General features: G+C 64.6%; 1 protein-coding gene across 1 annotated transcript in view; it reads left to right on the top strand.

Annotated features, from left to right (window-relative positions):
* The window catches only part of LOC117642994 (multiple PDZ domain protein), a 56,878-nt gene that overhangs the window by 13,680 nt on the left and 16,787 nt on the right, over nt 1–26,411 (top strand). Inside the window, exon 8 of the mRNA XM_034381631.1 lies at nt 23,671–23,885. Coding sequence (XP_034237522.1) covers nt 23,671–23,885 — 215 coding nt within the window. The remainder of the gene's footprint in view (nt 1–23,670; nt 23,886–26,411) is intronic.

The raw sequence follows: 26,411 nt of genomic DNA, 5'->3' as shown, positions 1-26,411 counted from the left end.
CGATCGCCCACAAGGTCGTCCTGGTCCTGCAGACGGATTCCGAGAGTGGTTTTCGTCGCTCTGTCTCTCGCACTGATGGGGTGTCCCGTGTAGGTGCGAGGTATAGACAGACGGCTCTCGCGGAACCAGCCTGCTAGTCGTCGCGCTGCGGCAAGATGGCGCGGTGGCGCACAGTGGGCCAGAAGACCGGTGAAGGCGGCCAAAACTCTAGACGCGTTTTGAGCTCCAGAGTCGTTAAACAGGACTCGAACCGAACGTGTGACCCCACCAATGGATTCCTCGTTCGGAGAGCAATCCATTGGTGGGGTCACACGTTCGGTTCGAGTCCCATTTAGCGACTCTGGAGCTCAAAACGCGTCTAGAGTTTTGGCCGCCTCCACCGGTCTTCTGGCCCACTGTGCGGCGCGGCTCCGCCCGCTGGTCGTGGAGTGCGAGCACTGCGTGGCACTGCGTGGCACTGCGTGGCACTGCGTGTAACTCGGGGCAGTTAGCGCATTGGAACCTGGCGGGGCGCCAGTAACGGCTGGCTGGCTCGCTGGCGGCGCCGGCTGGCAGGGCTGGCAGGGCTGGCAGGGCTGGCGGCCAGAGGGCCGGACAGGCGGCGCTGCCAGGCAAGGCAAAGGCAGGCCGCCCCAACAGCCGGGCTGTTACTCCGACGGAATTGAGACACATCTCAGCGACGCTCTCCTATTAACATTTTAGTAGTCGTGGGAGAGGTTCGGGCGAGCGGCGCGGCGGCGGCGTCGGCTTGGCGGCGCGAAGGGGACGACACGAGTTGTTTTTATTTTTTATTAACGTTGTATTTCTGATTTGGCGCGGGAACACACGGGGCTGGCGCGGAAAAATCGATGCGTGACGAATCCGTCTTCTTTTTCTGGGGCGTCGTCCCTCTTCTCTCCTCCACACCTGCGACTGCCTGCGACACTTCGCGTCGTGGCGCCCCGCCCCGCCCCGCCCCGCCCCCGCCCCGCCAGTCCCCGCTGACAGACAGCCGTCCGCCCGTTCGACCGACTGTCTGTCTGACTGACTGACTCTGTCCGTCCGTCTGTTCTCCCTCATTTATCACCCCCGCAGGCTCCGCAGGCAAGGCGCCTTGGGTCTTGTTGACTCGGGAGAATGTCAAACATCCTCTTCCCTCCCTCCTCCGCCCCCCCCCCCCCCCCCCCGCCTACCTGCTTTCATTAAGTTCACATTAAGGAAGGGTCGCCGTGTCCTGCAAGGACCTCTAAGGACCTGTGCAAGGACCTGTAAGGAACTGTAAAGGACCGCGACAAGGAACTGTGCAAGGAACTCTGTAAGTCCTGCAAATGACCTGCAAAGGGCCTGCAAAGGACCTGCAAAGGTCCTGCAGAGGACCTGTAACGACCTGTAAGAATCTTAAGGACCTGCAAAGGTCCTGCAGAGGACCTATAAGGATCTTAAGGACCTGCGAAGGTCCTGCAGAAAAAGACCTGCAAGGGTCTTCAAGGACCTGCAGGGACCTGCGCAAGGGCGGTGCTGCACAGGGCGGCCTGCACGGCCTGCATCCTGCAGTGCAGGCACCTGACCCTTTGCGCCCTCCACACTGCAAGGCAAGGCGGGGCGAGCGGAGGGTGAGGCACCGCCTTGCGCCGCCTTGCGCGCCGTCAGAGGGAAAGCCACCGCCTTCGTTAACCTGCCGCTAATTACCTATTACGCGCCGAGAGGCGCCTCCCAAACTAGTGAGTGTGTGTGTGCGAGTTTGTGTGTGTGTGTGTGCGCGCGCGCGCGCGCGCAGTCAAAGTCAAACACACAGTGTGTACGTTGGAGCCTTGTGGTGCGATACTGTCGTGCTACAGTATTGTCTTGTTGTGGGCAAAGGAAATAATGGAAATAATTTTTAATTTTTTTTCTCACCGGCAAAATAACGACAGGTTGGAATTGTAGCAACTTTATTTAGGATGGAAATTTAAATAAGCTCCCTGGAATTTCCGCGGCTTCTTGGAATGAGAGAGACGGCAAGCGAGCGACCTGCTTCTCGTAGAGCATCATCCAGCCGGCGTGCCCTCCCCCTCCCCTTCTCTCATCCCTCCATTCCCCTCCCCTCCCCTCCCACGATTAAGAGGCTCTCGAAAAAGTGACGACGCCGTCACGAATAATTAGGAATGTTGCTCATTATCGTCGCCTGCCTCCGTTCGCGCGGCCCCTCCGGGTCCTCTCGCTCGAGGTGAAAGTTGTTCGCTTCATTTTCCACCCCGATCATTTTCAGTTTCGTCGCGCCACTCGTTGCGTTTGTTGACGGTTCGAGCAGCAGGCCTCGGCCTCAGCGACGTCGGGGTGGCCATAGCCGCTCGGCCTACGCCCCCGGACTGCCCGCCGAGCGATTCAAAAGAGTCATTCCGTCGCCGTGTCTCTGTCGCACTCGCGGGGAGCCCCGCACCCTCATGAGGGTGCGAGAGGGACAGAGTCACTCGGCTGCGACTTTGGCCAATGAGGGCGGCGCACCTGGCCTGCCGACCTGGCCTGCCCTCCTCGGCCCTTCCTTCGCTGGTCGATGTCTTGCCGCCTCGCACAGTGGGCCAGAAGGCCCGCGGAGGCGGCCAAAACTCTAGACGCGTTTTGAGCTCCAGAGTCGCTAAGCAGGCCTCGAACCGCCTCAAACCGAACGTGTGACCCCACCAATGGCTTCCTCGTTCGGAGAGGAATCCATTGGTGGGGTCACACGTTCGGATCGAGTCCCATTTAGCGACTCCGGAGCTCAAAACGCGTTTAGAGTTTTGGCCGCCTCCGCCGGCCTTCTGGCCCACTGTGCCCCGCCGCGCCTCGCGTGACGCGATAACGCCCCTGTCCGGCTAAGCAAGCAGCGCAAGCAAGCAGAAGACTGATTCCGAGAGTCGCTCCGTCTCTCTCTCTCTCTCTCTCTCTCTCTCTCTCTCTCTCTCTCTCTCTCTCTCTCTCTCTCTCTCTCTCTCTCTCTCTCTCATTTGTAGTCCACAAGGATAAAGACAGAGCGACAAAGACAGAGCTATGAGGTAAAGTTTCACGTAATACGTGGATGATCCCTGAAGGGACACCGCAGGGGGCTCCCAACAAGGAGCGGCTAGCGCTCGGAGACTGCCAGCCCCGCCAGCCCCGCCAGCCCCGCCGCCCGCGATCAGCTGATTGCTGTCCATACAGGGACAATTGGAGCCGAGTGGGCCGGCTGCCAGGCCGCCGGGCCGCCAGCCGCGCTGCCAACACCGAGGCTTAGAGGCTCCAGCGGACCGATTCCGAAGTGTCGTGCCCACGGGGCGTCGCCGCGTCGCGCGGGGGTGCGAGAGAGACAGAGCGACGAGGCGACGGCTGCTGTTCGGAGTCGCCCGACGACCACACGATCCCGCCGCAGGCCGCGCCGCAGGCCGCGCCACGCCCATGCCGGCCAACTGCTCGGGGTTCATCGCGTCGCCGCCACCGCGCGCCGCCACACCGCAAAAATGACCCCTTTTTATTTGAAACTTGTTTGGAACACGCGGTTGATTGGCGCATCGGTGGGCCGGGCGAGGCGGCGCTCCCTTGCCGTGTCGCGTGCCGCCGTGCCGCCGTGCCGCCGTGCTGCACTGCAGGCGAGGATGGGAGTTTGTACCAGCACCACCACACCGCAAGGCCGGCGGCGAGGCTCGCGGCGAGCTCGCTGCTCCCCTGCTCGTTCGTGCACTAGTTGGACAGGCTCGGCGCCGGCCCGCCGCCGCGCTGCTGCGGCACGCGGCGCTGCGGCGCTGCGGTGAACATGATAAGGCACTCCATCGAGTTGCCGGGGCCGCGCGCCTCCTGGCCGGCCTGGCCGCGGTGCGGGAGGGCCTCGTTGTGGCGCGGCGCGCGGCCGAGCGGTTCGGCGGTGCCCTTGCGGTGTGTTATTTCGGGAGGCCCCGTCTGTCTGTACCGGCACCAGCATGGCCAGGCCGCGGCCCGGCACGGCCCGGCACCGCACAACAACAACACACACTCACTCTCTCCTCTCTCTCTCTCTCTCTCTCTCTCTCTCTCTCTCTCTCTCTCTCTCTCTCTCTCACACACACACACACACACACACACACACACACACACACACACACACACACACAGAGAGTCAAGGACTGATCGAGGTCCAGGGAATGCGGAAAGGAATCCCGGGCTTGTACGTGTGTCTTGCACACGGCTTGCTTGGCGTTCAAGCGGAGCAGGCCGCGTCGCGCGTCATATTGCTGCTGTCAGTAAGTTTAATTAAGCCGCTGTCCGTCCGTTTGCCTGTCCGTCTTTCCGTCTGTCTGTCCGTCCGTTCGTCCGCCGCCCGCCCCCGCCGGGCGTCCTGCCCCAGTGCCTTGCTTGCACAGTCTCGTTCGCGGCGCTCTTGAATGGACCGCTGCCAAGCCCGCGCGGGCCCCGCGGCCACGCCTCCACTGCCACGCCGCGCCCCGCCGCGCCCCCAGCCCCATCTCATCCGTCCGCCGAGCAGGCCGATATCCCCGTTTTCCTCGAGGGACTGCCATCGGCATCGCATCGGCCCGACTCGAAATCGCGGGTCACCGCGCAGCGCCGCGCACCGCCGCGCAGAACGGCGCATCTTCCACGGCCTACCCGAGCCTCCACGGCCTCCCCTCGCCTCCACGGCCTCCACGCCGATCGGCCCCGAGTCCGTGAAGTATTCCCAAACAGGGCGGCCAGCCTGCCGGTCCAATGGCGCTTTGGCCGCGTGGCCGCCGGTCCGCCTGGCCCTGGCGCCCGCCTCTGTTGGGCCTGTTGGCGGCTCGGTGTCGGGTGTATCACGGTCCGGCCGGGAGCGCGACGATCCCAAGCAGACTGATTCCGCGAGCCGTTTCCGTCGCGCTGTCTCTCTCGCACTTATGCGGGATGCCCCATGAGTGCGAGAGAGACAGCGAAGGAAACGGCTCAAGGAACCAGTCTGCGGGCCCCACAAGGACCCCGAGACGGCGGACTAGGCGCCGCCGCCGCCCCCGCAGGCGGGCAGGCCCTCCGGGCGGCACGGGGCGGCGACCCGGCACATCACCCCGCACGCGCCCTGCGAAAAAAGGGTGGAGTCACTAGTACAGTGTGGCGAGAAGCCGAACTGTACTCGGCGGGTAATGCGACCCTGAGTCGCGCCGCTGGCGGTAGTTGAACCCGAGGTCGAGCGGGCGGCCTCGACGCTACCCCCAAAGCCGACAACTTGCGTGGATAACACGCGCGAATTTCGTACCGACAAGAAGCTGGAATCTAACTTTGGCAATTACAAGAGGCGGGGGTTTTGGGTTGTTTTTGCGCGCTTCGGCCGTTACGGTGTAGGCGTGCTGGTTGGGAAATGGTTCAAGCCACGTTCGTGTTCCGCGCCCCCAAGATTTTTCCCCCTCGGCCCTCGGTGCGGCCGTTACGGTGGAGGTATTTATCGGTCGGTCGAGTCGAGGCCGGCCGAGGCCCACCCCTCCAGGGCCGATTAGTGCCCCGGGGAGGCGCTGCGGCCGAAGCCGGCCGAGGCCGTGACGGCGCACAGTGGGCCAGAAGACCGGTGGAGGCGACCAAAACTCAGGACCCGCATTTTGAGCTTCAGAGTCGCGAAATGGGACTCGAACCGAACGTGTGACCCCACCGATGGATTGCCCTCCGAACGAGGCATCCATTGGTGGGGTCACACGTTCGCTTCGAGTCCTGTTTAGCGACTCTGGGGCTCAAAACGCGTCTAGAATTTTGGCCGCCTGCGCCGGTCTTCTGGCCATGCGTGGGCCATGAAGGCTCTGTAGCGGAGAGGCACTGTCTGGCCGAGGCCGCCAGCCCCGGCTATCCCCGGCCGCTCTTCTGGGTCGGAACGAACGGGTGCTGCCTCGCGTCCATCCCGATCTGATGGCGCCGCTCCCCGACACGCCGAGGCAGCCGAGGCCGAGGAGCAGGCCGAGACCGCCAAGGTCCTGCAGCCTGATTCCGCGAGTCGCTTTCGTCGCTCTGTCTCTCTCGCATCTACACGGGACGCACCATGAGTGCGAGAGAGACCGAGCGACGGAAACGACTTTCGGAACCATCCTGCTGGCGCTGACTCCAGCCCTCTCCAGCCACTCCAGCGCCGCGCTGCTGGCTGGCGGGGGGAGTGGAGGACAGCGAGCCAGCCGCGCTGTGCCGCGCTGTGCGGCGCTGTGCGGAGCTGTGTGTATTGTCGGGCGTCGCCAGACAAGGGGCAAATTATGCAAATTAATTCTACCAGGGGGGCGCCACCAGCGCCGGGCCCGAGGGGACCGGAGGGGACCGTCAAGGACGGCAGGGGAGGGGGGAGGGGGTGACATTTAACGCGTCCCATGTCAGCGCGGGAAACAGAAGAACGTAACACCTGCGGCAAGCTGGAGCGCATGCCGACTGAGTCCTTTCCGTCGCTCTGTCTCTCTCGCGCACATACGGGACGCCCCATGAGTGCGAGAGAGACCGGAATGACTCTCGGAATCAGTCTGCTGGAGTGCGCCGGCACAGTTCCAGCTGGAGGCATCCGGCCACGCCGAGGGCACGCCCACGCCTCAGGTGCGGGCCGATGCCGCCGGCCCACTGTGCGGCCGCCCCATCCCTCTGTGCTGTCGGCGCGGCCATTTCCATATCGGATGGCACAGTTCCCGGAATCTGGCAGATATGGCCGGTCGGCCGCAGAGTCGCAGGACGGCCAGGGCGGGAACGGCGTACCTGCCGTGGAGTCCCATGCGACATCCGCCGTTGTGCCGCGGGGCGTGCTGGACCCGTGTGGCGCCGAGGCGGGCGCCGGTGTGATGTGCTTGCGGGGAGGGTAGTGGCGTCCGCAGTCCACAGTCCGCGGCCCGCCGTGGTGCGCGCTTGTACTTCATGCATATTCTGACGACGCCACCCTTTTCTATGAATATCGACGGGGAATTCGACGGCGGAGTCGCGGGGGAAGGGGAGGGGGGAGGGGGAAGAAGAGACCGCGGCGGCCAGCTGCACTCGTCCGCCGTCATCAAGCCAACACACCAACCTGCTCAATATGTATTCCTCCCCCTCCCCTCCCCACGCACACACATCACGGACACGAACCCCTTCCCGTCCCCGACCGCCGCCTCCCCCGGCCGGGCCCCCGGGGGGGCCAGCAAGGCCCGGTCCATTCCATGGACGGCAACTAATGCCCCAGGGCGAAGCAGACCGATTGGGCTTCGGAGATACTTGGGTCCGGCCTGCCGGGCCTGCCGGGCCTGCTAGCTCGTGTCTCATTGCGACCGACTGGGCCGCCGCCGTACCGCCCGTCCCTACGCTACACTGTACGCGACCGAGATTTATCGCGGTCGTGACTGCGGGCTGCACACTGCAGCACGAATTACTGGCGCTGCGGCGCTGCAGCAGACTGATTCCGAGAGTCGTTTTCGTCGCTCTGTCCCTCTCGCACGCCCGGGCGCCCGCTGTAAAGGTGCGAGAGAGACAGCGGCGAAAGCGACTCTCGGAATCGGTCGGCAGATTCGAAACTAGCGGGGGAAACAAACCGAGCGGGAAGGCGGAGGGGGCGAGAAGGAGCCTCTGTTTTTAATTTGTCGGACCTCGCGCCTCGCGCCTCGCGGGCAATAACGCAATAAAGCGCGCCAGGCAGGCAGGCCGGCTGTTTGGTTTTTGTTTTCCTTGGCGCGAAAATGAAAATGAGGGAGTGTCTGGCGGCGGCCCGACGCGGAACGCGGTCGGCCCAGACTGCCGCCGCCTGCAGTGCAGAGTGCAGACGCAGCAAACGGCCGTGCTCGTGCTCGCAGTCCTCGCCGTGCTCGCCGTCCTCGCCGTCCTCGCCGTGCTCGCCGTCCTCGCCGTCCTCGCCGTGCTCGCCGTCCTCGCCGTCCTCGCCGTGCTCGCCGTCCTCGCCGTCCTCGCCGTGCTCGCCGTCCTCGCCGTCCTCGCCGCCCTCCCCGTCCTCGCCCTGCTCGTTGCTCGCGGTGCTCATTGCCCCCTTCCTCGTTGCTCGCCGTGTTCGTGCTCGCCGTGCTCGTCCTCACGCTGCCGCCGTGCTCGTTCCGCGAAACGGCAAGCGGCCCGCCGGCTTGACGACCTGCCGCGTTGCGCGCTGCGCGTGGCTCCGCGTTTTGTTTCGCGAGCTGGCCGTTAAGAGCGCCTTTTACTGCACCTTTGATTATGGCGGCGGCACGGCCAAGGCAGCGCCGCGGCAAACGGCCCGCGAGCTTTGAACCGCGCCACCGCCCCGCGCCAACGCACAGTGGGCCAGAAGACCGGTGGAAGCGGCCAAAACTCTAGACGTGTTTTGAGCTCCAGAGTCGCTAAACAGGACTCGAACCGAACGTGTGACCCCACCAATGGATTGCTCTCCGAATGAGGAATCCATTGGTGGGGTCACACGTTCGGTTCGAGCCCTGTTTAGCGACTCTGGAGCACAAAACGCATGTAGAGTTTTGGCCGCTTCCACCGGTCTTCTGGCCCACTGTGCGTTGGCGCGGGGCGTTGGCGTCGCTGCACTATCATGGCCTTCTCGACGTGCCGCAAGCCCGGCCAATCCTCCTCGCACCCTGCTGCTGCAGGCTGGTTCAGAGCACTGTTCCCATCGCTCTGTCTCTCTCGCACTCATGGGGCGTGCCGCAAGGGAGCGAGAGAGACAGAGTGCTCTGCATCGGCCTGCTGGTGGTGCTGCGGCAGTGCCGGGGATCGATCGCTAATCCCACGCACCCGACCGGACCGTTTGCATTTTCAATAGAGGGAATGAATTAGTGGGTGGGTGAGCGCATCGTATGAGTGTGCGTGTGTGAGTGCGTGTGTGAATCCATCTGCCAGTGTGCCTGCTTGGTGGGCTGTCTGTATGTCTCTCTAGTCGCCGGTCTGTCTGTCTGTCTGTCTGTCTGCTCGCTATGAATGGCCGCTCTTGCCAGTGGACCGCCCCGCACCTGGTTTACTTTGTGCAGCCGGGTCGTCGCCGTCTCCACCCCGCCCTTAAGGGGTGCTTTGAGGCAGCGCAGCGCCTTGCACCGCAATACACTATTCATTCCTCCGCAGCGAGTGCCCCCTCCCCCCGCCACCACTGGGGCGTTATATCTCACTCCCACCCCCTCAGCCTACTTCACGCCGAGCCTGCCTGCTGTTATTAAGCACCCCTTGCCCCCTCCCCCTGCCCGCCGGGCCCTGCAGGGCGTGCCCCCTTGCGAGGTTGCGCCGCCCTGCCGCCCTGCCTGCCCTCGGCCAGAAGGCAGGAGGCCGGCCCGGGCAGGCGGACGGACGCACAGTGGGCCAGAAGACCGGTGGAGGCGGCCGAGCTCAGGAGTCATGGCTAATCGGGACGCGAACCAAACGTGCGACCCCACCAATGGATTGCTCTCCGAACGAGGAATCCATTGGTGGGGTCACACGCTCGGTTCGAGTCCTGTTTAGCGGCTCTGGAGCTCAAAACGCGTCTAGAATTTTGGCCGCCGGCGTCGGTCTTCTGGCCCACTGCGGGGCGGACGGACGGGAAAACGACAAGGATGGCGCAGAAACGGACATGCCGCGGCCGCCCTGGGGCAGCGGTGGCAAAGCCGCCCAGAAAACAGAGGCGGGATGAAGAAAAATGGGCGATATTAATGCTTCTCGTTGCTCTGCGAATCCCACTGGCGGTGGCTGACCGCGGCCCGGCCCAGCGCAGAGAGCCCGCCGGGATGATTCCGAGTGCTTTCATCGCTCTGTCTCGCTCGCACCCGCCTGAGAGATGCGCCGTGAGTGCGAGAGAGAGCGATCGCTCTGTTCGGAAACGTGCCGCCTTTTCCAGCGCGGTTTCGCCCTCGGCTGTGTGCTTTCTGCGCTCTCAGTGCCGCTGATGCCGCCGGGGCGGCCAGGCCATGCCAGGCCGATACGTCTTGGTCAGCGCGCCGACCGGGCAGGCAGGGCGGGCAGGGCAGGGGCCACCGGGGCCAGGCTTACCCTGGGCTTTCGCGCTGTAATGGATCATCAGTTTGCGCAGTTCCAGCCCCCCCCCCCATCCCGGAGCCTTCTTTTGGCGCCAAAATGGATCCGTTTCGCCCTGGACTCTCTTTTTGGCGCCAAAATGGAATGTTATTAGTTCTGCACCGGACTTTCTTTTTGGCGCCAAACTGCATTTTATTCGTTCTGCGACGGACTCTCTTTTTTTTGCGCCACAATGGATTTGCTTTCCACTGGAATCTTTTTTTGGTGCCCAAATAATTTCCCCGGTAGGTAGGTGGTACTATAACACGGACAAAAGAATGCGACCCCCTGTTGCCTTCGTCAGGCCTATCGGGGCGGGGGTCGGATGCTCTTGCCCGAGGTGTTTCCTCCGTCCAAAATGATTATCTTTCGCGCGCTGTGTGCCCGCCCGCTTCGGCGCGCACGTGGCCATGCTTAGTTGGGCCGAGTTTCCTCCTTCGGCGCCAAACTGGGTGTCGCTTGCGCCGCGTTGCCGTGTCGGCGGTCGGCGGTGGGATTTGAACCCGGGCCGCGGCGGCGAGGCGGTTAGCGCGTCGCTGCGGTCGCGTTATCGGTGCGAAATGGAGACTGTTCGGGGTTGCGCCGCCGCGATCACACCGCGGAGCTCCACCGCCGGCTTGCGGCTGGCCAGGGCGAGGCTGGCCCTCGCCTCGCGGTGCGGCTCATGTTCCCCGTCTCCTCGGAGGTATTAGATGATGGAGGGCGGGGCCACGGCCAGCCCAGCCAGGCCCCGTCACGTGTCTGGGCCGCGTCCACGTGGTGCACGCCGCGCCGTTCGCCGCACGTGCCCCAGCGGGATGTCTCTCTCGCACGCCGCCGCAACGGCCCGTGAGTGCGAGGGAGACAGAGAGATGGGCCGCGGCCCGCGGACACAAAGCGGCCGTCCGAATCCGCCGCAACAATAATCCGCTGCCTTTATTTATGACCGAATGGAAAGTGTCACGGCCAGGCGAGCTGGCAGGCTGGCAGGCAGGCAGGCAGACAGGCAGCAGGCAGTCAGGCAGGCAGTCAGACTGGCAGGCAGGCAGGCGCAGTGGCGTATCCGGAAGGAGGTTCAAGAGGGTGATGGGTGAAATTTTATCTGCTTCGAGGGCAAAGCACGACTCTTTGCCTACCTCCCAGGCGGGCTTGCCGGTCGCCCCCTGGGCCCGCGCGTGCCCGCCCGCCCCGTCGCCACGAAGAAGGTTTCGCGAGGTGGCCAGATTCCCGGCCGCGCGGTTCTCCCCGCGGACCCAGGCGTGGGTTGTTCAACCCGACTCGTCCCCGAGCTCGCCCTCCCAGTCTCGGCCGCTGCGGGACCGCCCCTCCGTACTCTGCTCGGACTTTTCACACGCCCCACTGTGGGCCAGAGGACCGGCGGCGGTGGCTAAAACTCTAGACGCGTTTTGAGCTCCAGAGTCGCTAAGCGGGACTCGAACCGAGCGTGTGACCCCACCAATGGATTCCTCGTTCGGAGAGCAATCCATTGGCGGGGTCACACGTTCGGTTCGAGTCCTAGTTAGCGACTCTGGAGCTCAAAACGCGTCCGGGATTTCGACCGCCTCCACCGGCCTCCCAGCCTCTGCCGGACTGCCCTCCGCACTCCACTCGCGAGCAGGGCGCAGCGCAGGCGGGGCTGACTTTTCACACTCCCCTGAGCGAGTCATTATGACGCCCGCCGGCTGATGAGGACAAGAAATGATGATGGCAAAAAAAGTAGGACAAAAACTCGACAGCGAACTGAAGTTACCTCGACGGGCCTAGAGGGGTTGGGGGGCCGCCCCGCCCCGCCCCGCCCCGCCCCGCCCCGCCCCGCCCCGCCCCGCCCCGCCCCGCCCCGCCGCAGATGGCCGATGTGATGAAACGTGGCGTAACCCTGTTGGGGAGCGCGCCGTCAGGCTCGCCGTCACCAAAGCGTCGCGCGTTCTTGCAGTGTCATCACTCCCAACGAATAATAGTCAATTTGCGTCGCAGCCGTGGGAGGGGAGGGGGAAGGGGAGGGGGAGGGGCATAAACTGGCGGGGTTGCGTGTGCTGTACTTCGCTTGTTCCGGCCGCTGGAGCGTGGGGCCACATCAGCAGTGTGTGTGTGTGTGCTTTTGTGTGTGTGTGTGTGTGTGTGTTGTGTATGTGACTACGCGTGGGCTGGAACCCCCTACACAGAAAGGGGAGCAGCGGGAAGTTGGTAGTTGCCCCCGCACACCACGCGCCGCCACCCCACTCTCAGTCGAGGGCGAGTGCCTCTCTCTCCCTCTCCCTCTCTCTCGCTCCTTCTCCTTCCCGACGCTCAAGCAGGTCGCCGACTCTCGGTGCGCGCTGTGTTGTGTGTGTGTGTGTGTGTGTGTGTGTGTGTGTGTGTGTGTGTGTGTGTGTGATATTGTCCCCGAGCGGCCGGAAATGGCCTCTGTCACGGCAGTCCGCGACCACCCCGCCGGTCCACGCCCCCACACACACAGACGCACTCACACACACTCACAGGCGGCGGTCGCGGCGCGCGTGCCGGGCCTGAAGTGGCGGCTGGGACCGCGGTCGGAATGCACACTGCGAGGCGAGTTGGAGCTGGAGGGTCCGCCGCCGAGTCAAGCCGCCGGCCGGACTGGGCGGACGGAACGCCGCGCGGGTAGGCTGTCCCGCCGGACACGGCTGCGTTCGGGACTGCCTACCCGGCTATTGCCAGGCGCTCTGACACCAGAGACCGAGCGCAGCGCGTTCGTCGGTCTTCTGTCTCTCTCGCACCCTGACGGCAGGACGCGTGAGTGCGAGAGAGACGGCGCGACGAAAGCACGGTTGTCATCCCCCCCCAATAGGCCCGCTCCGGCCGCTCCGATTTCGGTGCATCCAATCAGGGCGTGGCTTCGCCATCACGGCCGAGCCGCCCCAACACGGCGCGCTGCAGACTGATTCCGAGAGTCGTTTTCGTCGCTCTGTCTCTCTCGCACTCACGGGCCGCCCCACCTAGGTGCGAGAGAGACAGAGCGACGAAAACGACACTCGGAATCAGTGCGCGCTGCCATGGCGCTGCCGATGCGGATGAGTCCCCGCGGACCTGGCCAGAGTGTCGACTCGAATATCGCTTTATCTGGCCGCGTGTATCGGCGTGGCGTGGCGCGGCGCGGCGCCAGGGACCCGATAGCGACCGATAGCGCCAGCGCGGCTAAGGAGGGACCGAGGCAGGACAGGCGGGGGCAGGCCCGTACCCCGAGCAGGCACCGCCGCTGGATCGGACATCGGACGGGCCATCCGTCGAACACGCACCGCCGCACGCCGCGCCTCTCTCTCCCTCTCCCCCCCCCCCCCTCCTCTCTCTCTTTCTCTCTCTCTCTCTCTCTCTCTTCTCTTTCTCTTTCTCTCTCTCTCTCTCTCTCTCTCTCTCTCTCTCTCTCTCTCTCGCCGGGCGCCCCGGGATGCGCGCGAGAGAGAGAGAGAGAGAGAGAGAGAGAGAGAGAGCCACGGCTCCCTAATGGCTCGCGCCCGCCCCCATTCCCACTTGTCGGCGACGCCGCGGCGTGGCAGTGACGGCCCGGACGGCCCGGCGGCAGCACCGCCCCCGCGTGGCCGAGACCCCTGTCTCGCTCCCCGCCTCTCTGTTTACCAATCACGCATCGGCCAGGCATCGGCCGCACGGCCCGCACGCGAGGACGCTGCACGTTTCCTTCTTCCTCTTTCACTTTTTCTTCTTCCTCTTCTTCCCCCTCTTCTTCTTCCTCCTCTTCTTCCTCTTCTGCTGCTTCCTCTGCCTTTTCCTCTTCTTTCTCTTCTTCTTGTACTTCTTCTTCTTCTTCTTCCCGAACCGAGCGAATGCTCGTCGTCCCCCGGCCTTGGCGCCAGACCAAATATTTGGCCCTTATTTCTCGCTACATCGCCGGGCGCCCGTCCAGGCCGGGACAGAGCAGCAGGCTGATTCCGACCGGCGGTGTCGTCGGTGCGTGTCTCTGTCTCTGTCGCACTCGTGGGGGCGTTATGCGAGTGGGCGCGAGTGCGAGAGAGAGAGAGAGAGGGAGAGAGAGAGAGAGAGAGAGAGAGAGAGAGAGAGAGAGAGAGAGAGAGAGACAGAGAGAGAGAGAGAGAGAAAGAGGTACTGTTCTGAAGCAGCCCCCGCCACCCTCAAAGGCACGGAGTCGCCGGAAATATTCGCGCAGTTCCACGACTTCCGCGGCGCGAGGTGCAAGAGGGAGGGGAGGGGTGCAGGGGGGGGGGGACTCGAAAAGTGATTCCGCGGGGATTGTTTGAAGGAGGAATCAAAGATCGAGTCTCCGGCCTCCAGGCGCCCCCAGGCCTCCAGGCCAGGCCTCCAGGCCTCCAGGCTTCCAGGCAGTCGCGCTGATGGAATATTATTGGCTAAGGCAATGGCACTATTCGCCACCCTCGATAAGCCTGGGGGCGGCCAGGGGCGGCCTAGGGAGGAGGAGAGGGGGACAGACCGCGCGTCCCTTTGACGGGCGACGGGCCAGCCGATGGAGTCCTCGTTCTTTTCCGCGTTGGTTTTTTTTCTTGTGTTTGTTTTCGTCCCGCTGGCTTTCGCTGTATTCAAACGGGGCGAGTTATTCCTCCTCGGACCGCCCCGCCCCGCGCCGCCCCGCGCCGCGTCTTCCGGGTCGCCATGGCGTCGTCGCGAAGCGAAGCGGCAGCAAATTAGAACGGAGATACAATGACAGCTCGGAGGACCACCCCGCCGGCCTCGTTGGCCTCCTCCGGCGACCCTTTTGTTTCGTTTGTCTGCTGCTGCCTCCGCTCCTTCTCCTTCTCCTCCTCCTTCTCCTCCTCACGGGCAATTTCATTATTTCCATTGGCTGTCCGGCGGCGGCCCGGGTGGCCCAGCGGACTCGGCGGTGGTGGAGCGGGGCGGAATGGATCAACCCCTTCTTCGTGTCCACTTTGTTCGAGACTGCTGCAGCAGGCTCCACCGGCCTGCCCGCCCGCCTGCCTGTCTGTCTGCCCGCCTGCCCGCCTGTCCGCCTGCCTGCCAGCCTGCCTGCGGGGCTCCGCTGGCCGCCAACTGATAAAGTGCGGACAAAAGGCGGTGGTTTGGCGGGGAGGCGGCAGCATGCCCGAAGCACACTGGCCCGGCCCAGCCCGGCCGGTAGAGACTCGGCGCGACTCGACTCGCCGCGACGTCTCTCGAGACGGTCTGGCCCTGGCCGAGCTAAGAACCCCGTTCTCGGAGTTTCGCGGTGACACGGCCAGCCCGAGCAGCCAGCCAAATGAACGTACTCTCTCTCTCGCACTCGCGTGCCGTGTTGGGCGAGTGAGACAGAGCGATGAGAGCGCTGTTCCTGCTGTGAAGAGGCGTGCAACCGACTGCTGTAATGCGCCACCCAGCCAGGCCGTGCCATCATGCAGATTCGTCTCTGTCCCTCTCACGCCCAGGGGCTGCGGAACGCCCCATGAGTGCGAGAGAGAGAGAGAGAGAGAGAGAGAGAGAGAGAGAGAGAGAGAGAGAGAGAGAGGCGGAGCGTCGAAAGCCTGCAGGTGGCTCGAGTCCGAGGGAGAATCGGCCTGGGCTGATTCATGGCCAACCACACGGCTTTGCATTCCGAGGCAGGCTGACGGAGTGCTGTCTGTCTGTCTGTCTGTCTGTCCGTCTGGCTGGCTACGTACCCGCCGCATTTTCCCGACGCATTGCGTCTTCGTCTTGCGCTCCCCGCGGCCCAGGCAGGGCCAAGGGCAGGGCCCGGGACCTCCGGGATGGTTTCCGCGCTCCCGCGCTCAATTTACCCGCTCATCTGTTTACAGTGGGGCCGCAGTGCAGGCTGCCTGGCTGGCGGCCGGCACTGCCTGGCTGGCGGGCTGCCTGCCTGATTCTTGGTGCTTGCCTAGCCTGCCTGCCTGCCTGCCTGCCTGACTGGCGGACTGGCCGGGCGGTCCCATTGAAGCGTATTGGTAGTCTGCTCTCGCACAAAGGGCCGCTTATCACCTGCAGCAATGCCGGCAATGCCTTGCCTTGGGCCTTGGGCTTTTGCTTGAGCCGCTCTACCCTGCACAGTGCACCGCGCGCAGTGGACCAGAAGACCGGTGGAGGCGGCCGGAATTCTAGACGCGATTTGAGCTGCAGAGCCTCTCAATGGGACTAGAACCGAGCGTGTGACCCCACCAATGGATTCCTCGTTCGGAGAGCAATCCGTTGGTGGGGTCACACGTTCCGTTCGAGTCCCATTCAGCGACTCTGAGCTCAAAACACGCCTAGAGCGTTTGAGCGCTGTATTGCGTTGTAAGTGGCCAACACGGTGGGCACTACTCCCTCTAGAGAGCGACTAGAGCCGTTGAGTGTGACGCTTGCAGAGATTTGCTCTGATCTCATTGTCTCCCCCTTTTCGCGCGGGCAGCCCTCAAAAACAAAGAGGGAGAGGGGAGGGGGGAAGGGAACGAGAAAAAGGGCGTTAATTAAAGGGCTGAATGGACGCGGCCAAAGGGATTCGGAGGGCTGGGACCGTATCAGTGCAACCCTGTCGCTCTTCCCTTTGTCCGCTCGCACTCACGCACGCACTCATGGGCAGACAGACAAACAGACAGACATGTCCCGTCCATGCATAATACATGCATCCACTCGCACGGTCTCTCTCTCCTCTCTCTCTCTCTCTCTCTCTCTCTCTCTCTCTCTCTCTCTCTCTCTCTCTCTCTCTCTCTCTCTCTCTCTCTCTCGCACACATTTTGGCGGCACAAACGCCGTAATCAAGCCCTGCCCCGGCAGCGCGCGGGGAATGCAATGAGCCCATTGACCCCCCCTCCCCCTTTTCCTCCCGGTGCGCTTTTTCGCGCGCATCCAATTATCGCGTGTTTAGCGCGTCCCTCCTCCCTCTGTCTCTCTCCTTCTGCAGACTGATTCCGAGAGCCGTTCGCGTCGCTCTGTCTCTCTCGCACCTATACGGGACCCCCCGTGAGTGCGAGAGAGACAGAGCGACTGGATGGTGCTCGTCGAGGGGCTAAGAGGGGCTATCCGGCTGCACACTGCGCGCCCCGTCGTGTTATAACCGGAAGGGCAAGCGGAGGGGAGGGGGAGGGGAGCCAAAATCGAACGGGGTGGGGGGACCTCATTAACAGCCGCGTGCCGTGGGACTCTCGCTCTAATTGGCTTAGCAGAATAAGTCGGAAAAAAAGGGAGAAAGGGCAGGGAGGGGTGGCGGACAACGCCACGGCGCGCCGCGGGTCGAACGACCGCCAGTTTGCGCCAGCACGTGTCCGCGCGGGCTGGGACGGGACGGGACGAGCCGCCGCGTTGTCCGCCGGGAAGGAAATGGATCGGGGGTCGTGAGGATCACATCCGCGTTGATTGGAGCCGCGGCTATCTCATCCCTTTGGCCCTCCGACCCGCCCCGCCCCGCCCCGCCCCGCCCCGCCCCGCCCTTTCGCTGGCCGTGTTTAAGCCGCACCAATTAGAGGCCGGGGCGAGGCGCGTGCTTCACAGGGCTGCCCGCCCCGCCCGCTCCGCCCGCTGCTGTTGACTTTCTGTCGGTCGCTTCGCTTATTAGGCGTGACCGGGCGTGACGCCCGCCGGCCGGCACGCTGATTCCGAGGAGTCGCTTCGTCCCGTCTCTCTCGCGCCTACACTGCAAATCTTCGGTGTCTAGAAACTATACGCCTTAGGCGTATGCCACAGAAAAGCGAGCGCCTTAAGGCGCCTTATTCATCAATGTATTCCTCGTTCGGAGAGCAACCCATTGGTGGGGTCACACTTTCGGTTCGAGTCCCATTCAGCGACTCTGGAGCTCAAAACGCGTCTGGAGTTTTGGCCGCCTCCGCCGGTTTTCTGGCCCACTGTGCAGCGGTCGGTCCAGGCCGTCCGGGCCTCGGTCCGGGCCGAGCCCGTCAATGCCTCCCGCTGCCTCGGCTGCCTCGGCCACGCCCGCTCATTCATCATCCAGTCGTATGCAGGGCGGGCGAGGGCAAGCCGAGTGCCGCCACAGTGCCCCCTCGCTGTGCCCCCTCCCCCACCCCTTCCCGTAAGCCCTCCATTTTTTTCGGCCGCCCCGTTCGCGCTCATATTGCTGGTCCGCCGACGCTTTCTTGCGTCCTTTTTCCTCCTCTTCGTTCATCGCTCTTCATTTGCGCGGCCCGTGCCTTCGTTATCGGATTCGGGGGCAAAAACGGTGGCGTGGTAGCGCCACCAGAGGGCCGCCACCACCGGCACACTGATTCCGAGAGTCGTTGTCGTCGCTCTGCCCTCCCCCGCACCTACACGGGGACGCCCCATGAGTGCGAGAGAGGCAGAGCGACGAAAACGACTCTCGGAATCAGTCTGCGGGCCCCGCCGCCACCAAGCCCCTCCAGCGCCCCAGCGCGCCCACTGCACCGCGGGGCCACCATGACGATGAGGGCCCCGCGACACTAGAAGGGCTGGAGAGCGGGCCTGGCACGGCCTGGCATGCCGCCCTGCACTCACTCGCCCAGCACGGCGCAGCACGGCGCAGCGGAGCGCAGCCACTAGTGCAGAGAGCTTTGGCTGCTTTCGAGTTGTTGAATCCCAGATCCCACTGTGTGTCTCCACCGCGCACACACTCTCACCCACGCGCACTCTCGCTCACACACACATAAACTCAGCTTCGCACGCGCACACACACACACACACACACACACACACACACACAATCAGAGGCGACCCTTCTTCTCCGACTCCAACGCCTCCCTCGAACTTTTCCCTTCCATCCCACTGGCTTTGTGTGCCCGCTCCTCCAGCAGGCGATGGTCCGCGCGGTCCACGTGGTGCTGGCCGTGCTGGCAGTGGCGCTGCACCGGGCCAAGGCGTTCGCCGGGCTTCCCCGGTCGGGAAGCGTATAAAGGGCTGAGCTCCCTGTGGCCCACATCAAGCTAAGCTGAATCCTCTTCGCGCACACAAGATTGAAGGCGCCGACGACGACGCCACTGCCGACGGATTCCGAGAGTCGTCGTCGTCGCGCCGTCTCTCTCGCACCTTTACAGGGCGCCCCGTGAGTGCGAGAGAGACAGAGCGACGACAACGACTCTCGGAATCCGTCGGCAGTGGCGTCTCTGTCCGCCCCCTCGCACAGTGGGCCAGAAGACCGGTGGAGGCGGCCAAAACTCTAGACGCGTTTTGAGCTCCAGAGCCGCTTAACAGGACTCGGACCGAACGTGTGACCCCACCAATGGATTGCTCTTTCGAAGAGCAATCGATTGGTGGGGTCACACGTTCGATTCGAGTCCCATTTAGCGACTCTGGAGCTCAAAACGCGTCTAGAGTTTTGGCCGCCACCACCGGTCTTCTGGCCCACTGTGCCCCGCCGCGCCCTCCCCATCCCTCTCGGCCGGCCACGCCCCCAGCCGCCCCCGATTCGAGGAGCGCCATTTCTCACTTACATTCGTTTCCAATAGCGAGGCCCCCTTCGCCTCCTCCGCGTCCTCGGCCGGGCGCCACGGCGGCGGCCCCGGACACCGACCGCCTCCCTCCACGGCCTCCTTCGCGATGACGGCCTCCTCGAGGTTCATCGGGACGGCGTCCCGCTACTCCATTGCCTGCCTACTGACCGGGGCAAAGAAGTGCTCCTTGCCTATCTTCCAGGCGGCCTATCCAGGAAAAGGGCGCGAGGGGGGGGGGGAATCACCCCATCATCATCAGCGCTGTTAGGCCTCAGCAGATATCTACCATTCGAGTAAGCAGCAACAACAAGCCCAAGACTCAGACTCCAAACCCGCTACCCTTTTAAACCCACGCCTGGTGTGGCGCTTTATAGTGTGCTCCTCGAAACGAACCGACTGTGTGGCACTGGATGAGTGTGTACTGCGTGCGAGTGTTTGTTGTTGTTGTTGTTGGCGGTGGCGACAGGCCCGTAGAGGGCGACGACGGGCGAACGCATGCAGCCCGACCCGACGGGCCCGACGGCCGCGCCTGAATATGGATGGCACGATATAAAGATGAGCGCACGGCGAGCCCGCGCACAATATCACTCCCACGCTGGGGGCCAGGCGGGGCCGGGCGGGGCCGGGCGGGGCCAGGTCGGCCGGGACATGGGTCCCCGCGCAGTGCGCACAGAGCGGCACAGAGGCACAATCACTCCGGCCTTGTTTTTACTGCCGTGTGTGAGCGAGCTGTGTGTGTGTATGTGTGTGTGTGTGTGTGAGTGTATCGTCGCTCCAGGCAACGCTATACGTTGGGGCGAAGGTGCTGGGTGTGTCATCGGCGTCGGGGCGCTTGGCGACCCAGTTTGCCCGTAACTAAGCAGCAGCAGGGCGGGCGGGCTGCCTGCCTGGCTGGGCGGCCTGAGAGCCTCGCGAAGTAGGCCGCCGGGACTGCAGGCAGGCAGGCAGGCAGCCAGCCAGGCAGGCCCTCTGTGGACGTGCGCTTGGTTTTGCAAAATTAATGCGGCCCGCAAAGCCGCAAGGCCGTGGCAGCCTGCATGGCGCACTGCATGGCGTGCTGCGGCGCGCTGCCGGACGCGCGGGGCGCTGTGCTGGACGCTGCGGACGCGCGCCGCCGCCCGCGCCCTTTCAGAGTCTGGCGCGGCGCGGCGGTCTCGTTCCGGACAGTCGGATCTTCCGCCTCTCTCGCACTCATGGGGTGCTCCGTTGGGGTGCGAGAGAGTGACAGAGTCCGCCCGGCCCGGCCGCGAATGCCGAATAAACCTCGGTAAATATTTCTCTTGGAGCGACGAGCATTGCGGCGGATGCGGCTCGGAACGGCACGGCACGGCGGTGTGACGGATGGCGACCCCCAGAGGTGCGCGTCGCGCCGTAATCTCGACGTGCCGGCCGGGCCCAGCTAGAGGCTAGGGCCGCCGGGGCCGGGGAGGCGCGCGAGGCCGCCCGGAAGGTAGGCCGTCCCGGCGCGCCTCGCTGCGCCGCCGTGCCTAGGCTGCCTACCCTCCAGGCGCTCGGCCTGCAGCCCGGCCTGCAGCCCGGCCGCCGTAAATAGCTTGCCGTCATACCCCGCTAAACTTTTATCTCGTCCGAGTCGGACCGCGCTGCACCCGACACCGCCGAGGCCGTCGTCGTGGTACCCTGGCAACGCGCCCGCGCTTCCACACTGTCATTTCAATGAGCCTTGCCTTGCCGTCGGCCCAGCAGATTGATTCCGAGAGTCGTTTTCGTCGCTCTGTCTCTCTCGCACCCCTACGGCACGCCCCATGAGTGCGAGAGAGACGGAGCGACGAGAACGACTCTCGGAATCAGTGTGCCGGCGTGGCGTCGCGCTCCGGACGGCGCCGTGCCCCAGAGGCCGAGAGGAGAGGTGTGCAAACATGGTGCGCGCGCGTGCGTCGGGCCCTGCGGCCGAGCCGCACGTCGGGCCTCGGATGTGCTCGTCGATAAAGAGTGTCGGCTACGATTCGAGCGAGACAAATATTGTAGGCGGGGCGGGGCGGGGCGGGGCGGGCGGCATTAAGTCCAGGCCGCGTCGTGCGAAGTTGGCCGCAGCCCTCTGCGGTTTATGGCCGTGACCGCCACTATCAAGTTTGTAGGGCGCGGCTTGGCGGCTCGGTGGCGCTCGCTGCGCGGTGTTGCCCGCTGGGCCGAGCTGCGTGGCGCCAGCGCTGCGCCGCCGGCCTTCGGTCTCTCTGTCTCTCTCGCACTCACGGGGCCTTTTGGAGTGCGAGAGAGACAGCCAGCGCTCGGAATCAGTCCGCCGGCCGGAGGGGCGTAACTGCGCGCGGCGTGCCGGCGACTTGCGTGGCTACGGCACCACGGCCGCCACGGCCTTCTCGGCCTTGTCGGACGTCCCCATCGATGGGGTGGCGGCAAGCGGCCAGCGCGGCAGGGCAGGCCCTCCAGGCCGGGCATCACAACTAGGGCGGCACGGCGGCTGCGAGAGTGTTCTTCTTGTTCTCGGCGGCTCAGTGCGTGAGGCACGACTCTTCGTCTACGCTGTGTCGTCCCCAGAGCAGGGCGTCGGTGGCTCTTCGCCGCCGCGCTGGCTACCGCACCTACAACACGGGACACTATATGTTCTACATTCAGTCTACACCACACACAGGCTACGCCGATGCCTGATGGCTTGGCTGCGCCACTGGAACCCTTCCCCGAGCACCCCATCGAGGCCGCTGCCGGGCAGCTAGCCCATTAATCCGTGGGGGGGGGGGGGGCACAGTGGGCCAGAAGACCGGCGGAGCGGCCAAAATTATAGACGCGTTTTGAGCTCTACAGTCGCTAAATGGGACTCGAACCGAACGTGTGACCCCACCAATGGATTGCTCTCCGAACGAGGAATCCATTGGTGGGGTCACACGTTCGGTTCGAGTCCCATTCAGCGACTCTGGAGCTCAAAACGCGTCTCGAATTTTGGCCGCTCCACCGGTCTTCTGGCCCACTGTGCGGGCTCGGCCGGGCTAGCCGCTGCCGCTGGAGCCTTTCAAAGTGAAAAATTGGCGGTGGCCCGCGCCTTTGTCCGACTGCCGCGGCGCCGCGCCGCCGCCTCTGTCTGGCTGACGAGAATGTTTTGTGTGTCGCGTCGTTCTCGACATTGTCCTCCATCGGCAGGCCGATCCGGGCCGATCGGTTCCCGGGCGGCGCGGCGGCGCGGCGACGCGTCCACGATGGGTGCCTCCCCGCCGCTGCACTGCCGCCTGCTGCAGGCTGATTCCGAGAAGGCGCTCTCTGTCTCTGTCGCACTCACGAGGCGTCCCGTAGGGCTGCGAGAGAGAGAGACAGAGCGAGGGAACGATGTCCGTGCGGCATCGCTAGGTCGGGCTGTGTCGGGGTGCGGCGGCCCTAACCCGCCCAGCCGGGCGAATCTGAAATTGATAAATCATTTTGCCTGTGGTGGCGGCGCGGCGGCGCGGCGGCGCGGGGGTTGCCGACGGCGGCAGCTTGAATTTGATTAGGCCACAGAGACCCCAATTGCTCCGCAGCCCATCTCATCATGCGACCGCCGCCGCCACCGCAAGCGAGGCGAAGCAGGCCGAAGCGGTGGCATTACGGCCGCCTGGCCCGGCCCGCCTTAGGCCTGCCCGCCCGCCCGGCCGACGTGGCCAAACTGCTTATTGGAAGTGACTGCCGCGCCGCCCCGCCCGGCCGCCGGGGCTCGAAGCACTGGAAGCTGGAAACAGCTGTCGCTTCCATCCGCGACTATATCTCGCACAAAGGGTGGGGGCTATCGGCCTCCCGGAGCTCCAGCAGCCTCATTCCCAACAGTGCCGCGTCGCTCTGTCTCCCTCGCGCCGCAGCGGAACGGAACGCCCCGCGAGTGCGAGAGAGAGACGACGAAAGCACTCGGCCTGCTGGACTAGTCCAGCTCTGCGGGCGAAGGACGGAGGTCGGAAGCCCGACGCTGTCTCTCTCGCACACACGCTGCTGCACGCCGGAAAGGCCACGCCCATGGCGAAGCCCATGGCGAAGCCCATGATGGCATTGTCGGCATTGTGCACTGGCCGCGCGACCTTTCGCTTGCACCCTGCCGGACGCCGGGTGGGGCGGGGCGGGGCGGGGCGGGGCGTGGCAAGGCGTGGCGTGTCCGCGTTAGTGTCTCATCCTTGCCAAGAATTGCCTGTATGACACATTGTCGCGCCGGTCCGAACACTGATTGCAATCAGCCGCACCCCTACCCGGCTCCGCCACACCGTGCCCCGCCACGCCACGCCCCGCCACGCCCCGCCACGCCCCGGCGATCGACAGCCCGATGATGCGCCTGTCCATGAAGAGGGTTCGCGCCCTCCCCCACCCCCGCCCCCCGGGGCCCATTTGATGTGATCCGATCCGATTGCGCGAATGCGGCAAGGCCCGGCGAGGCCCGGCAAGGCCGACCCGACCCGACGCGGCCGAGGCGGACAAATACGAACGAACGACGGAGACGAGGCGGAAGGCGAGTCCGGTTCTCGTCTCGCCGCTCCGCGCCGCTCCGACATGTGCGCCGCGTTTTCCTGTTCCCGTCTGACGGCGTGCTTCTGGTTTTCTGTTGCAGACAAGATCCGGAAGCGGTATGGGCCCGCGGTGTCGACGGCCGGCCCCGGCGGCTCGGTGGAGCTGGCCGTGCTGGAGCGGGGGCCCTCGGGGCTGGGGCTGTCGCTGGCCGGCCACAAGGACCGCGCGCGCATGGCCGTCCTCGTCTGCGGCCTCAACCCCAACGGGGCCGCCTTCAAGAACGGCGACATCAAGGTCGGCGACGAGATCCTCGAGGTGGGTGCCCGTCAACCTCCCCGGCCGACGGTGGGCGTGAGTCAACACACTGCCAACACGCAGCGCGGCAGGGCCAGGCAGCGCCCGGAGGCGTCGAGGTGCTGCAGCCCGTCGTTTTCATCGCTCCGTCTCGCTCGCACTCGCGGCGCGTTCCGTCGAGGTGCGAGAGAGACGGCGGCGAAAACGACCTGCGGAATCGGTCTGCAGGCGGGGCCGAGGTGGGGGGCGGAGGGGTGGAGGTGTCAGGTGGCGCGGCGACGGCCGCCAGGCACCGCCAGGGGAACACGAGGGATGGCCGACATCACTAACGCCACCAGCGCGGTGGCGCGGTGGCGCCGTGTCCCCGGGGCCTAAGTGCGCGTTACACCGCATACATCAGCCGGACAGTCACACAAGTGGCGCCGTGGAGCCGGCAGTGACACGTCGTATCGCCGCGCCACTCTCCGCCAGGCCGGCCAGGCTAGCGGCCGGGCCACACTGCACAGTGGGCCAGAAGACCGGCGCAGCGGCCAAAACTCTAGAGCTCCAGAGTCGCCAAATAGGACTCGAAGCGATCGTGTGACCCCACCAATGGATTCCTCGTTCGGAGAGCAATCCATTGGTGGGGTCACACGTTCGATTCGAGTCCCATTTAGTGACTCTGGAGCTCAAAACGCGTCTAGAATTTTGGCCGCTCCACCGGTCTTCTGGCCCACTGTGCACTGCGCGACCAATGGCGTGGCCGGCCATCAGCAGCCTGCCGTCGACGAGGCCGAGGCCCTCTCTAACGACGCCGGCCGAGGACGGCGAGGACGCGGGCGGGAGGGTGCGTGCGTAGATTAACGCCCGTGAGCAGGCGGACAGACATACGGACGGACGGAAGGGCCGACGGGGCCGACAAACGGACTGGCTAACAGACAGGCAAGCAGGCACGTCGCCGCGCTGTCGCCTCTGCGAAAAGGCGAGCGACTCTACGGCGCCGCTCACAGTGTGCTACACGCTACACCCTGCCGGGCTGGCGGGCGCGAGTTTTAGCCGGGGGCGCAGCAGTCGCAGACCTCGTCGCCGACTTGTCGCGGACTTGTCGCCGACTTATCGTAGACTTGTCGCAGACGGGGCCGCCTGGCGTTATCTCCAGCCGCTACCTGGAGGCCAAGCTGGAGGCTGGTTCCGAGAACTGCTTTCGTCGCTGGCTCCCTCGCACCCTTCCGGGACGCCCGGGGCGTGCGAGAGAGACAGAGCGACGAGAGCAGTACTCGGAGTGAGCCTTCTGGCCGACTTGCCGGATAGCACGTCGTCCCGCCGCCCCTCGGCGCCGCTAACTGGCACGCACGGCGCAGCAGACTGATTCCCAGAGTCGTCTTCGTCGGTCTGTCTCTCTCGCGCCTACACGGGACGCCCCACGAGTGCGAGAGAGACAGAGCGACGAAAGCGACTCTCGGAGTCACCCTGCTGCGCGACGGAAGTGCCGCCTGCTCCGCCGCCCCGAGGAGGCCCTCCCTCTCCTCGCCGTGTCCGCGAACCACTTGAACAACGCGACGCCGCCTCCAAGTAATTTTGCGCCGACGAATTTCAACTTTGGCGCGCTTCGCCCCGCGCCGTGTGGGGACAGCCGGGCCGGGCGGGGGAAGGGTTTAAGAAAGAGCAACGGAGTGCTCTCCCCCACCCCTCCCCCTCCCACTCGCCCTCCTCCCGGAGTGGAAGCGCGCGCCAAGTCTGGCCGAGTCGAGGCGCTCCTCGCCGTCCTCGCCAGACCATTCTTTTCTTCCGGACGCCGCGCGCTGCAGCTGATTTATGTGCTCGGCTCACTTTGTGATTTGACCCAGTGAAATTGACAGCCCCCCCCCTCCCCTCCCCATCCGGCTCCTTCCCCGAGGCCATGCCCGCCATGCCACACCGGACCCGGGGCTCATATCGCATCGCTTCTTCCACGCCATTCCCTTCCGTTTTGCTCTGCATGTCTTTTTTTCCCCCTGTCGTCGTCTTGGCACCAGCCATTTTTTTTTCGCAGTGTTATATCGAGCGTCCCCGCGCCCTCGGCCGTCTTCGCCAGGCCTCCGCTGTCGCGTCGGTGGTGCGATTGCTTGCATGTGTGCCGCATACACGCGGTGCGTGTTTTTTTTTTCTTTTTTTTTTTGTCGTGGTTCTTTGGTCCCCGGAAAGAAGTCGTTTAGATATTTTCGCGGAGCGAGTAGGCGAGGGTGGCGGCGGCGGCGAGCAGACTCGACGGAGCGGGCGGAGTGCGTTGCGTGAGGGCTCGTGTCGCGTTGTGCTTCCCGGCAGCTCGGCAGCTGTCTAGTTATGTGTTTTTTTTTCTCCTCTCGATAATTCGCCGGGGAAACTTGCCCCAAGAAAAATGGGATCGCTTCTACTCGCGGGGCTGCGCGGGGGGGGGGGGGGCTCCCGGCGCGCCGTGGGGCGTAACCTCTTCTCCACACCTCGCCGCAGGATCCATACCCGCCCCCTCCTTTCTCGCGATAACCGTTTTCCCGGCCAAGTTTTTATCTGGACGTTCCAGGCGGCCGAAGTCCTGGAACTTTTTAACAA

Source organism: Thrips palmi, unplaced genomic scaffold (assembly GCF_012932325.1).
Source record: "Thrips palmi isolate BJ-2018 unplaced genomic scaffold, TpBJ-2018v1 HiC_scaffold_16, whole genome shotgun sequence".
Lineage (NCBI taxonomy): Eukaryota > Metazoa > Arthropoda > Insecta > Thysanoptera > Thripidae > Thrips > Thrips palmi.
Note: the sequence above shows the minus strand (reverse complement) of the source record. Positions and strands in the feature narration are given on the sequence as shown.